This window comes from Apostichopus japonicus, chromosome 8, assembly GCF_037975245.1.
Source record: "Apostichopus japonicus isolate 1M-3 chromosome 8, ASM3797524v1, whole genome shotgun sequence".
Lineage (NCBI taxonomy): Eukaryota > Metazoa > Echinodermata > Holothuroidea > Aspidochirotida > Stichopodidae > Apostichopus > Apostichopus japonicus.
Window position 1 is genome coordinate 28,995,535 of NC_092568.1, and position 15,175 is coordinate 29,010,709.

Sequence of the window (15,175 nt, forward strand, 5' to 3'; positions counted from 1 at the left end):
GTCGCTCTAGGAATGACTAAACTTCATTCAATTTGTGGAAAGCCAAATTTTATGTAATAGACTGGAAGACATCTAACTCGATAAATTGGATGTAACAGTTTATGGGTGAAACCGCAAAGATTACATTGCGGTATATCCACAATCATAAGTGAATGATGCGTTTGGGTTGGCTACTAGAGTACACAAAACGTCACAACCCAACGTACTGAATTCACGCTTGATTCCAGGCCGTCTTTGTACTCACGGATTGTAGCATATTCAACTGTACTCGCCATAGGCCACATTAGCCTAACACGATTACAAGAATGTTGATAACTACGATCACATTACAAGACGGCATTATATATAATTCACCATATGGGGTGACTAAAGGAAAGAGTCGAGTCGAGTCGAGTCGAGTCGAGTCGAGTCGAGTCGAGTCGAGTCGAGTCGAGTCGAGTCGAGTCGAGTCGAGTCGAGTCGAGTCGAGTCGAGTCGAGTCGAGTCGAGTCGAGTCGAGTCGAGTCGAGTCGAGTCGAGTCGAGTCGAGTCGAGTCGAGTCGAGTCGAGTCGAGTCGAGTCGTGTGGAGTGGAGTGGAGTGGAGTCGAGTGACTCGAGTCTTATTGAGACAAGTACCGGCCCGTGCACCCCTCCCAAGTAAACAACACGTCAGACATCTAGATACCCATTTGATATTTAAGTGACTAGATCTTCATTTATCATCTTATAGCACAAATTAATTAACGATGATGCATGGGTTCGCTTGCTTCTTTAACTCCATTTATTTTCAACATAGAGACAATAGCATTATACGTATAGGCTTAACTCTTTGCGGTTATATTATGCTTTATTGGATGAGTCATGATGTAATGTACATCTAACCCTGCTTACAAAATCGAATCAAACCACAAAATTTGAATATATTTGTTGTTGATTTCACTTGAGAGAATCTACCTAAATATAGCTCTACAATAAAATATAAGAGTTCGCCACCCATGGTGCTCTGTTTATAAACGATGAGGTCCCCCTGGTGTAATGATATCTGATAAATGTATACGTGCGTTGGCATTTACGGTCGTTCGCAAGGGACACATAGTATTATGCAGGTGATATGACAGATATTAATGTTTGAATTTCTGTTGAGGGGGGAAAAGAAACAGGAAGAAAAAAATAAATCTTTTTTTATATCAATTAAAATGCGAAGGATGTAACAGTTCCGGCCGCAAAGACCGATGCACATCACTATAGTTGTATAAAACACAACTGAAAGAAAACATGGTAATAATATTTGTTCGTTGGCACACGATACGGTTCTATTAGAGATTGTCGCTTATATCATAACAAAAATAGAATACAAACAGTGTAGCTTTCTGTAAACCTGTAAACTGGTCTGAACAGACGCAACAGTACATGTTCTGCTTCATATATTGGTTGTTATTTCAAATAACTGATATCCCCCTCCCCCACCCAGACTGCACCAAACTTCACCCACCCCACAACACCACAAGCCCAGCCAAACCACACGCCCCACCACCCCACAATCCATCCACGTCGAGGGTAAGAGACGTAAGTAGTAGTAGTATAGTTCGAAACAGATTTCATTATATAAGAACAGGCTAAGTACATGGTTTACTCTTTTTGGTCACTTATTCTTTATTCACGTAAATTCTATATGATTCGGAGCCGTTAGTTGATTCATCTGCCCCTGTTTGCTTTCTGCTACTGTCTCCATGGTTAGAGTAGTGGTATACCCACACAGTTGTCGTTGCCATGTGTGGTGACTTGTTGCAGTAACCATAGTTACCATGAATAGTTTTTCTCGTATACATCATTCTTCGCTTACACATAACAATCATCGTTTTTGTTTTCGAATTTGAAATTTCACTAAGTCTTTGATAAAATAAAAGTAGAAATCAATACATTGAACGGTAAAATAATATAATCAGTTTTGTGTAAACTCATGTCAAAATATCCCCCCGATCCACTAGTAATGTGATTTTGTTGCAATATCGCCATCAGTTATCGGTGGTCGTCTGCTCGACAGATTGGTATGTAAGTTACAACATGGCTGTCAAATACTTATACCATGCAGTGAATTTTAGTTGTTTCGTTGCGGCAGTCCTCCATATTGTCAATTTTGTTATATCATTGCATGACATTTAAACAGTCAATGTCATGCTGTGAATCAACATGGGGATAATTGGTCACAAGCATACGTACTCGTTAATGTTCACTGCCAATCACAGCGTGTATGTCATACGCACCCATCATTTACCATATATATATATATATATATAAATATATATATATATATGTATATGTATATATATATATTTATATATATATATATATATATATATATATATGTATATGTATATATATATATTTATATATATATATATATATATTTATATATATATATATATATACATATATATATATATATATATATATATATATATATATATATATATGGTTCTATCAGCGCCTTATTTTACACATATGGTCTCCAAATTTCCAAGAACTGAACGAACCGGTCTTTGCATTTTCTCTTTAAATAGTAGCTATATTTGATATTACTTTTCCTGATTGACTTATATGGTACAAACAGAGGCAAGGTCGAGTGTTGCTATCTGCAAACGGTGTACGTCGGAGTGGATTGCAAATTTCACCAGGATGCTTGGAAAAAATATCCTCTGCCTTATTGTCAAAATAAATTTCCGACCACCCAGACAAACGTTTTCAGTTCCATTTGAATGAACCAAGTAATATTAGTTTAAATCAGTCTTTTTTAGTAGTGTTGCATACGTGGCTGAGAACTTATATATCGTAACTGAACTTTTGGCCAACAAAGATTTTTCCAACTTGAAATGAAATTCTTTAATATTTTATAATTAAAAACAACTAACACAGAAGGTTGTCTCCTGTATCAATTGTAGTTATATTTGGGTCAGCAGCCGGCGCGTTCGGCTATCTTTCTACAAACCAGAAATGAAACATAAAGACTGTTGGAATAGTTTAGATTTGTCGCACAAGCTGTGAACCAATTGTTACAGTTAAAGAAGGAAAAAGAAAGGAAAATTGAAAGAACACGTGGACCGGGGATGAATAGAGAGGAAGCATCTTATCACGCAATCGGAATCCCATAATTGAGACAGAGAACATTACAAATAAACAAAATATGGTTGTAACTATACATGTGCACGTTCATTGCACGCCATTTGGGCCATCTTTCTATGATTTTGTTTAATACCATTGTTAACAAATCGATGAGAAATTTGACAAAGTGTTACATTGGAAAATTATGATTCATGAAAGTTTCATCACTATAAAGAGAGAATTCTAGCCATCGTCCTTAAATCAAGTCAACATGTCCTTAAAGATTTACAGTCCACTTAAACATGCATAGAATGATGCCTAAAATATTCTCTCTACTCAACATTCTACTGAAGCACGTCACTGATTGGCTGTTTTCCTTAACAACGCGTAACAGACAGACTATAGGCCGGGCGAAAATGAATTGACATTATCCATGCATATTTCTCCTGGCCCCGTTATCGAGCCCTGGTCCTGGCGCAGACTGCCCCCCTCCCCCACTGCGCCTCCCCCCTCCGACCTCCCTCTTATCTGACCTGCAGATGATGTTTACCCTATCAGCTTCTTATGTGTATAGTCGTCACTGTATTTTAAATATAACAGAATGGCGACAACTGTATGTGAATGGCGACAACTGTATGTGAATGGCGACAACTGTATCAAAATCTTTTCAACTAATTCACGTGCCTTGTCTATGAAACCCCTGCAAAGTTGCAAATTTTCATGCGTGCTAAAAAGTGATTTTAGCAATAAAAGCCTGACTCAACCTGTAACCAAGTAAGAGTAGAATGACCTATTGACCGAGCTTCATCGGTCAATTAGGAAAGCCAAATATTCTGTAACAGTCGCATTATGTAAATCGTACAAATTGAGAGTTTCAGTTGCTCTCCAAGCAGCTGGTTTCACGGTTGGATTGTCAATTCAACTCCTTTTCCAGGCCGGAGTAACTGTATTATACGAAACACATGCAATAAGGTTAAAGTAAAACATCCTCTCTTGATTTGTTCCATTAGAGATTAATTATAATGACATTAACTATTCCGTTTGAATTTCATAAACATTTGTTGACCACATTTTCGTATGAGTATTGAACATAATGCGTATCAGAAGTTTTGAAAATTTGAGACAATTTTTCCATTATTTTGAAATGATAATTTCAAACTAGAATTTTTTTAACGAACTGCATAGAAAAGGAATTTTAGTTTCGAACCGAAAATGATGTATAATGTACCAAATTAAGCACTCCTCAACCCTGCGTCGAAAAAAAAGTAAGATATTAAGTTTAAATTTATGTTTTTCTCAATTATCCTGCCGTTTTGGCTAACAGGCTAACAATAGTATAGTGACCCCAAACCACCGTAGCTCACTAAGTTTACTTTTCAACAACACTTTCATTATAACAAGTATCATGTAATCATCACCCTAACGCCAATAATTTGAAACTTGAAACAGCGAATGGAATATGGCATATGACCAAAAAGCTATACAATCAACAGGACTCAACGCAAAATGTATGCGGAAATGTTATTATCTCGTAATTGACTATTTTGATGAAAAGAGGAACCCAAATCGACTAAATATTTCTCATTTGCAATGACCGCGCGACAACATTAAAATCATAGAAGTACATAGCACACAGGGTAGTGCTTCCATCGTTAAACCTTATAATGATCTCTGTAAATCACTACAAACATCCGAATTGAGGATATCCGTGCTTTTCGACCGATGTACTTGATATATGTTCAAGGTTAGGAAAGTGGTCACACAGGTGGCTATAAAGTGAATCGAAAACGAACCATGGATTGGTGGAAATGATATGCGCCGTGAAGTAAATGTAACGTCACCACGAAACGTTTGCACAACAAAATATGTCTAACAAGATTTTGAATTCCTTGCAAATAGATATGTAAAAAGCTACTGTGGGAGAAATCATGCTGTAACCGGTTTCGTGTCCCTCAATTAGTGTGGTCCCTTTAATGGATAGACCAAGTTGGAGGCGCAGCCATTATTTTGTTTCTCTTTTAGTATGGACTAGATCATGACAGCATTTGGCGGCGGTGTTTCCGCCAAGAGGATGTTTTGCAGATGAGGGGAATGATGTCAAGGTAGTATATCAGTCTCTGTGTTCATCGTCAAACGGTCGAGATTAAATTACAATTAATGATAAGCCAAAGGGGCTATAACGGGTGTCTATCTACGCGTCCTCAAAACAAACCAATCAGTGCACCGTTTACATTCAAATGATATTTTGTCAACGCGTAGCCGAAAAGTTTGAAAATGCGTCATAAGAACTCGTCGAAGCGCTACAGAATCTATCTGGACGCGGTCCCAAAACATTTTGGATTACAATGCCAAAGAAATGTGTACAGTTGTTGTGTAAATGTGAGTTATGTTACAAATTTAAAACTGTTCAGAAACAATGTCGCACTAAACCTGATCTTTCTTGAATTTCGACAACGTGTTTATCAAATTTTTGACGACCTCGTTCGACGGGTATTATACTAAAACACACTCTCTATAGTCGAGAAGCTCTTTTCCCCTTCCATCTTAACTTCCGGATAATGTAAATAGCATATAGTGATGAAGAACACATTATGAAGTTATCATAATATGCCATTGAAACTAGTTCCTTCCCTTTTCCTTTCCTATGACGCCCAAGGTCACATTCTAAAATGAAGTAACACCGAACAAACAATAAAACAGTAACATTTCCCGTTGAGATTGTAAGAACAATACTTCCAGTCTTCACTCCCTGCATCCTTCCCCTCAACACCCTCGGCTTCCGCACTCCCCAGTCCAAATACCTCCCCTGTCTCACCCGTTAACCTCCACCCACCTGGAATCCCTTTAGGCCTTTTCGCTATGCACGGTCATGAGGAAGATTCTTTCCCCTAAATAAGGATTGGAATATATTTGTATACCTTTGGCAGAGTTTCCTGCAGTCATTACATCCCGAAATGAATTTCACGTAGCTCTCTCAACTTTTTGTTCAAATATATTCCAGAAAAGTTACCGTCAGTTTGGAATGCGTCTAATATGTCAGGAATGAGAACGAATTTCGATAAAATCAAGGTGATATCCGTCTTGGTAGTTTCACGTTTTTCATACTATTTTCCCTTTCACAAATAAAATTGATGAACCCAAAATCGAAACATTTTCGCCGCTGGCGATGTGACTTGACACGTGTAATAACATTCAACGAGAACAAATGGCGCCATGGAGCGCAGTTTGGGACAATAATAACCGTTTTCTTTGTCTGCCCGTATCCTCCTCCGCGAGGTGTCGGTAGATGGTAACGTGTTTCTAATCATAATTTTTCGAGATATCTTTTTAAATTGAGTCAATTATGGTTTATCTCCGCACCTTCGGGCTGTTCAGAAGAAACGAGTAAGTTTTACTCGTCGATGTAACATAACAACGTAAATTAAATAAATCGGGCATTTGTTAGATATTTTATTGTTAGTGATAATAGATAGCCCTACTTTCGAATTTCCGATTAATCACGTTGTGTGGCCGAACTTTTTTTTTTCTGTAAACAATTATTGCAGAGTATCTAAATTTAATCAAGAGGCCTTCATATGGCACACGATCTGTCTTTGATGACGTCACCAAATCTGGACTTTTCTGTCTAGAGAATGTCTTTTTAGATTTTAATAACAACGCGGAAAGATATTTCTGGAATAACTAAGTGTTCCATTGTCACATTCCTCGTCCTCACAAGATTTCCCTTGGGAGATGAAGTTGGACGAGTTTAAGAAAGCAGCGACAAAAGTTAGTATGGTGCTTAACTTGGCAAGTGCACTTACCATCTTCATAACAATAATAATCAAGAAAACTTTTAACATTCATTTTGGAGGGAGGGAGGGGGGGGGGGGTTGAATCTGGTAGCTAATTCAAGGTAAGACATATAGAGGCAGAGGATACCTGTACTAAATAGCTTTGACAAAATACCTCATTTAAATATCATTTGCATATTATGTGATTTAATTCTCACCTGATAAAGCAGCAGCTGAGTTCCCTATATCGTTGCTTGAAATTTCGTCATTGCTGGACACGTCTGCCCTTAGAAGAGGACTTGACATGGTTGAATCTCCGCCCTTATTGGACACGTATGCATTTCCGGTATTTGATGAAGAAATAAATTGACAGTAACGTCCGAAATAATTAGGCCGACAGCTACAAAATTCTGGCGCAACACACTGTCCTTTGTTTCGGCAAGGAATTCGGCAGATAGCTGCAAGAAAGGGAAATACACACTATAATATATATCGAAAGAAAAACAAAGAAACAGAAACAAAAACTGGCGGCTTATATATATCTATATATGTAAATATATATATATATATATATATATATATATATATATATATATATATATCTATATATGTAAATATATATATATATATATATATGTGTGTGTGTGTGTGTATATGTATATATATATATAAATATATGTATATATATATATTTATATGTATATGTATATATATATATATATACATAAATATATATACATATACATATACATATATATATATATATATCTATATATATATATATATATATATATTTCTACTTGGACAACTTCGACAATATTTAATATTTGATGATTGAGTTGAATGGTTATCACATATTGTATTCAATGATCCACTTTCCATTAAAGGACAGAATGAACCCACACGATTTCCGAAAACGAGAAATCTCTCACGTTTGACGAACTTTATTATTATTGAAAACAGAGTAAAATGAGGTCATATAACACTTATAGAGTCCATTACGTGCTCATAATCAAAACTTGATGAAAGTGTCGAAAGGCGTGTTTTTTTTCTCTCAAGATTTTACAATAAATTGGTTATTTAATGAGTAATTTCCTCTATAGTGACTGCATAATAAACATGACAGTTTTATAATTCATATTGTTGTCAGTATGAATTTCGTCACCATCCTGGAAGTATGCCAAGGGCGGGAGAGAAAATTTGAGAATTCGATAGGCCATGGATGAACATGGAGAGGGAGAGGTAAGGGAGAGGTGGAGGGAGAGGTGGTGGGGGGGGGAGAGAAGGGGTGGGAGAGTAATGGTAATTACATGCACTGCTTTGGAAGGGCGTACTGGTGGGATCCCCCTCACCTTTGATTTTTTTTACCAAATTAAGGGAACTTAGATGCATAATGGTGCTACCATTGCAAGTAAAATCGAATTCGTTCTAAGGAATGCCAACAGTGATACATATCGAAACATCGTCTTGGACAGAGAAGGGACGCATGTAGTGCTTACTGTGTCAAAACTTTACTGTGTCAAAAAAGTCGTGTGAGAATATGTATAAATAAATAAATATATCAGTTTATGATTTCTGTCCGCTGTGTGAAAGATAAAATAAAACGAAAAGACATGACAGAAATCATATATTGATACAGAAAGCATTGTAATAATATTATATACAGTGGTATAACGACGCTCCTTACTGGATTCGAACCTCTTCACGTACAATCAGTGTTCTTGGCCTGGTTGTGTACGCCTGGTGTACGCCTGCATGTAAAGCACTTGGGGCTCGGGTTCGAATCTTGGTGGAGGCTGGAATTTTTTTGTTTCACTGACCTGGATTTTCCAACTCATTGCAGTTTCAAATAAATATATACATGACAGTGTTTCAGGAATCCAACGTATGTTTCACATATTAATTACCGTATATATTTATCATTGCTATGGCAACACATCTATTTTAGAATATCACGTTTGTGTTCTTCCTTATGTTGAAATGATTTGTACCATTCTCTAGACGAGTTCATGGCAATTGAGTAGTGAACAATTTCATTACTTCCTTAAATACCGATCATAATATACATTATTTCTTCTTCTTCTTCTTTATTTTTCGGGTCATGGATGCATTTTGCATTTTCATGTGACCGACAATTTGACGTTTGGTCATATATTTCTTCCGTTACTTGCCGGTAACCTTCAGCATGGTATATGAACAATGTCCATTTGCATAATTTCTCTATCATGTCTAAAATATTGTAGTTGTGAGTTCAGGCAGCTCATCTAAGCCCACGTGAATCTGATAGGCTCTCTTGAGGGGGCTATCTTTACACAATGTGGAAGCTTTGGATCAACAGTTCAAAGGTTAAAGTCAATGCCAGAAGCTTAATTTTTAACATGGCGCCCACACATGATGTAGGCATATAGGATAGCAGATTAAACAGTTAAGAGTGAGATAGGTTAGGGTGGCGGTGATGTGATCCTGGCGGGGTGGGTGGGATGTGGGAGGTGTATACCAACGTAGTGACTAATACAGTGAATAATAAGTCTATGCTTGTCCTACACACCATTGATTCTCTGCATATTCATTACTTAGCATCAATATTCATATTAATTTTTCTAACGCTGCAATATGTTTGCAAAATATGAAATATTGCAGTTGTTGTTTAATGGTATATTTAATTTTATGTTTTCTTTATGATCTTTTTATACGAAAATACAAAAATCAAAAAGTGAAAAATGCCACCCGAATTTATATGTAAGCTTCAGTATCACCACCCGTAGAATTCCATCATACTTTCTTATTTTGTTTGATTACAAATTACTTCATTTCTATACCGAGGGTGGGTCTGTGGGCGGGAGGGTGGGGGTGGGGGAGCAGAAACGTTTCGTGTTCCCGAATTAATCAAGACATTTGATATAACTTACACAGGCGCATAGCGAGGAATATGACAAGGGAGGGGCGAACCTGTAGGCAAATTATCAGAGCCGTAGATACGGCATTGCAAACTATCTAAGCGTAGCGCCATCATAAGTTGGCGCGAAGCGTACAATAACATTTTGGCCGAAAATGCCTCCCAGATCGCTGGAAATGGCACTTCCCAGGCCTTGCAAGTTGCATCTAAGCATTTTCTATTTGAAATTACTAGCGATATCATTAAACGTACACAAAAAATGTGCTCAAGGGGGGGGGGGGGGCGGTCGCCCCTTTGCCACCCCCTCCCTTGGCTACGCGCCTGAACTTACATAAACCATATCTCTTCCGGAGCCACAATTTTCGTCGATCTGTTTTGTTCGTCAAAATCCCTCCCTAACTTATAGTGTGTGTGTGTACTTGTTATTTATGTATCACGTTTGTTTGTGTGTGAGTTCCTTTACATCGAGATTGAGTTGTCATTCATTATATATGAAAGTATGTTGCATGTTATGACAACATTCCAAGGTATTACCAGTCAAACAGCTTATCTTAAAGACCCAATTTGACTCCCAATAAATCTATCAAATTGGTTGAGTTGTTCGCACATGACACGATTCAATGCCTCAAGGAAGACTATTAACATTGAATCACATCTCAATGTGTTCGAAATTGAGAGTTTTCATCATCAATTCCACATTTTTATGAAAAGTGACGTAGACCAATTTCTACATATCAGTTATTACTCTAATGCTAAAAGCGCAAATTGTATACGTATAGGTATGTTTCACATTAGCTTCACATTATTAGATAAATTTCCAGAAATTTCCCCATTAAATAGAATTCTTAGCAAAAAACATGCACATATCATGCGGTCATGTGTCAATTAATTATCCTTTTGGGATTCCCTTTCCATTCTTCAGCCCTCTCTGAAGGCTGATGAGGTTGTCCTCAACCTCTCTCATTTTTCGACCCTCTATAAGCGGGGACGCCCTTGACCCTTGCCTCTTTCAACCTTCTCTTTGAGCAGGGTCACTCAGTTCCCCTTCCCTTATTGTTCAGCCATCTCTGTGGGCAGGGATATCCTTGCCCCTCTCCTTTTCAGCCCTCTCCGTAGCTCTGTAGGCGTGGATGCTCTTTGCCTTTTCCCTTATTTCAGTATTCTAGGTGGGCGGGGCATGCCCTTAGCTCCTCCCAACCTGGCCTTACTGTTACACAATAATGATGCGTTTGAATTAAATATTTGAAACAGTAAAGTCAATTTTTCACCTTTCAGCATTAAAAAGTTGGAACCACCATAGCGGCAATATCAATCATGTAAGGTAATCAAAAATCGACTTCCTTTTAATATCCTTGATATGTTATTTCTAAATGGAAAATAAAGCTATTGCTCACATACAAATGTATGGAAAGCGAACAGACAGAAAGTATCGTTTCTCATTTTGGCGCCAGCTATCAAAAGGCGTTTATTTAACATTTTAAAAGGAACATTTGCGAGATCGGACAACGGAATAGTTCAGTTTACAGTAAACAGTAACAACGAAACAACTTAGAACTTTGGACTTTTTCAATTGTCCACCCCCCCCCCCCAAAAAAAAGAAGCTATTTGTTATTTTTAACCTCTTTTTCTTCTTTCACGGTATAACTGAAATGCATAGCTTTAGAATGCAACAATGTTGGCTTATTGCCTTACACAGTATGAGTTGTTTATGTTGTTCATAACATTACAAATACAGGTATTACCCTCATTGATTCGCGTGAATGCATGAAATTGAATGAAAGTTCACATGTGAATTCGATAGTGAAACAAACCGTCCAGCTTAGCTTGAAATTGGGTTATATCGAACAACAACACATATTTATTGTTAAATCTATTCTCGGTGGCATTAAAATACGGAGAGTAATCATACAACTGCACAAATCCCATGAAAACAACTTTTGGAGTTGATTTTGATAAATATTCCGATGAAACTTGATACTAAAATCTCATAATAATGTAACATAGTTCATATAGTCAAGTTATACGTACACATTTGTATGTGTATATATATACAGCATCTTATGAAATACACCGTGGTTTTGGGGGAGGGTGGGGGGTTCAAAGCTGCTTTACGGGCGTATAGATATGGGTCCATGCATTTGTTAGAAGGTAGCGGGACGTATGGCAAGCCGTTTTAACATTTACCTCGCAATTCGACTTAAGTCGAATACATTTCACTTAAGTGGAATTCAATTTCACTTAAGCAGAATACTATTTAACTTAAGTGGAATTCTATTTCACTTAAGTGGAATACCATTCCACTTAAGCTTAATTGTATTTTACTTAAGCTGAATTCATCAACTTGTCACTGCATTTTACTTAAGCTAAATTCTATTCCACTTAAGTGGAAATGCATTTCACTTAAGTGGAATTGTATTCTACTTAAGTGGAATACAATTCCACTTAAGTGGAATGTCCTGTCTATTTCACTTAAGTGGAATACAATTCCACTTAAGTGGAAATGCATTCCACTTAAGTGAAATGTGATTGGATAGTCTATTTCACTTAAGTGGAATGTGATTGGCTAGTCTATTCCACTTAAGTGGAATGTGATTGGCTAGTACATTTACCGCCAAACTTTGCCCATGCCTTTGCGCGCCATTATAAACAACTTGCCGCGATACGTGTACGTACGTACGTGGTGTCGATATGTGCACAATGAATATCGGCTGTCCATCGGGATCCAGCTAGCACTTAACATCCGTGCAAGGTGTGTACGTACGTACCTGACCTGGTACCTGACGAATACCATTACCAAAATAAAGCCATGGCAAATACATTATAAGTGGTTGGAGCTACAGCCGAAAACGCATTGACAAGGGCAAGAAAACGTTTTACTTTTTGTGGATTTTGGGTTTTGGATGGAATCTTTTATTTCGTCAAAAGTTTCACTATCTAAAAAGTTACGAATTCTGCCTATGTTACTTAAACAAGATGTAAGTCGCCTCTGTTGTGCATCATACTGATTGTTCCCCTGTGCAAGTGAGGAAACAACACTTCGAATTGTGTCTCTAACAACAATAATTATTTGATCGCATTCCAGCAATGTTAGATGTGAATGATTAGCCGTAGCCATGATGTACACGTGCAACGAGGATCGACTAAATCATCATATGTGATGAGCAATTGAATGCGTTACGACGAACATTACCCTAAATTGTATTTATATGTAAGCCACATATCAACATTTCCACTTAAGTGGAATTGTATTTTACTTAAGCAGAACAGAATTCCACTTAAGTGAAATTGACGCCCAAAAGATGTTATTCCACTTAAGTGAAATTGTATTCCACTTAAGTGGAATTGTATTTCACTTAAGTGGAAATGCATTCCACTTAAGTGGAATTGTATTCCACTTAAGTGAAATAGATGGGCTATTTAGCTTAAGTGGAATACAATTCCACTTAAGTGGAAATGTATTCCACTTAAGTGAAATACAATTCCACTTAAGTGGAATGCAATTTCACTTAAGTGAAATAGAAATGTCCATTTCTACTTAAGTGAAATTGAATTCCACTTAAGTGAAATTGAATTCCACTTAAGTGGAATACATTTCACTTAAGTGGAATTCCATTTCACTTAAGTAGAATGTATTCCACTTAAGTGAAATGTATTCGACTTAAGTCTAATTGCGAGGTAAATGTTAAAACGGCTTGCCATAGGGACGACAGGATCCCATGGTGGTTTACTATGAGAAATAGTATTATGAAAATAGTGTTTAAATGTAGGTGGGATGTGTAGATAGATATAGGCTCTATCTTTCTCTCTTTCAAACATGTTTCAACTTTACCTATAGAATTGAAATATTTCTATTATCGTGCCAAAAAACAAAAAAAAAATACGAAAGAAATAATCAATAACAACAACAAAGCGCCGTCAAGTGAAGAGAAGTATACCAAGCCGGTATTTCCTAAACAGCAATAAAACTATTGTTTACACAGTAATACGGTCTACCGGCAGTCTAGCCGAGTAGAACGATTATACTTTCCGAATCGGTCTATATTAATGTAGATGTTAAAAGTACAAGTAATATTCGTTAGTGGTGTCGTATCTATAGTTATATATATAGTACCGTGCAATAAAACAGGTTAACTACTTCCGAGATCGTAAAACCGTACCAGACTTATCGGAGTAGGTTGAAGGGTCTTTTTTCTTTTCTCTTTCCTTTTTTCTTTGACATTGTTTTAAGTTCACTGCAGATAATTATCCATGTGGTTAAGTTACAGGTCCAATATCTTCCGATATACTCAGTGTTTTCTCCCAACGGTCTTGACCTTTGACCCTTTTTCTACTATCGTTATTCTAATGGATATATGTCTACGGGACTTTGTTTACTATCGCCAATGATTGGAATTTTTGTTGGAAATGTAAAATTAAGAGATTATAAAGGTTCCTCAATGACTGGAGGCGGATGGAACAATTAGTAATTTCAGCAGCCATAATGTTAGTTATTCGGTGACAAAATGCATTAAAATGTCGTCAGGCTTTTTTTGTGGAATTTCTTCATTAGCTTGTAACACGAGGGATGTTTATCTCAACACCCGCTGTATTACTGGTGGGGGGGGGGTATATGTGATTAAACATAGGGTAAATGAAATGTCAGTGCGGAATATAACATTATAAATAATCGCAAAACTATCGCATCTTATTAATTCAGTCAAACCTCCATAACATTTTTTTCTTCTTCTCTCTTATATAATTTTGGTATATTTTTTTGTAAGTTATACCTTTCAAGAAACTCCTAAAATATTGCAGTTCGTCACTCCCGTCATGGTTGTTATATTCTCCATATGTTATCATTACTCGACACCACTTAGTTTCTTTTTTCGCCTATTTAGATCACCACGAAGTGTTTTCATGTTTTTATGTGTACCATCAGTTCATTGGACTCAAGAAGAAGGTGAAAAGAAAAATAGAATAAAGGGTACTTGGATCACAGATATTAATAACGTCAAAAAAAGTGCAAATATATATAATGCGCTTGCTTTGTTATAAAACTACATATTTGATTAAGTGGGTCGTAATAGCCATTGAAATGACCATATTGTCAGACTACAGGGAGCTCCCTGGTTAGATATTCTTCTTCCGTTTGCCTTGACATGCTGGTGATCTCGTTAACTGTTAATTGGACTACGGCCATTTGTCTTACGCCGTACCGTATATACCTAAAAGTGTAAACTGCTAAATTCTCGTGTACAGATTTGTGTTGACAGTTAACAACCATATGTCAGGATCCTGAGGACATAAGACTTGAGCAAATAGGTCAAGGGCTCCTATATGTGACGTTACAACGAGTACCGACAAAACAAATAGTGTTATGATACCTTCACCCTATCAAGATGACAAGGAAACGGCATAAATCCTCATGTTCGGAATTAAGGTGTGTCC

The 15,175-nt window shown here is 37.0% G+C and overlaps 1 protein-coding gene across 6 annotated transcripts in view; it reads right to left on the minus strand.

Annotated features, from left to right (window-relative positions):
* The window catches only part of LOC139971469 (uncharacterized), a 159,637-nt gene that overhangs the window by 94,227 nt on the left and 50,235 nt on the right, over nucleotides 1-15,175 (minus strand). For all 6 annotated transcript variants that reach the window (XM_071977971.1, XM_071977972.1, XM_071977970.1 and 3 more), the window contains exon 3: nucleotides 7,071-7,310. In XM_071977971.1, the coding sequence (XP_071834072.1) occupies nucleotides 7,071-7,310 (240 nt within the window). The remainder of the gene's footprint in view (nucleotides 1-7,070; nucleotides 7,311-15,175) is intronic.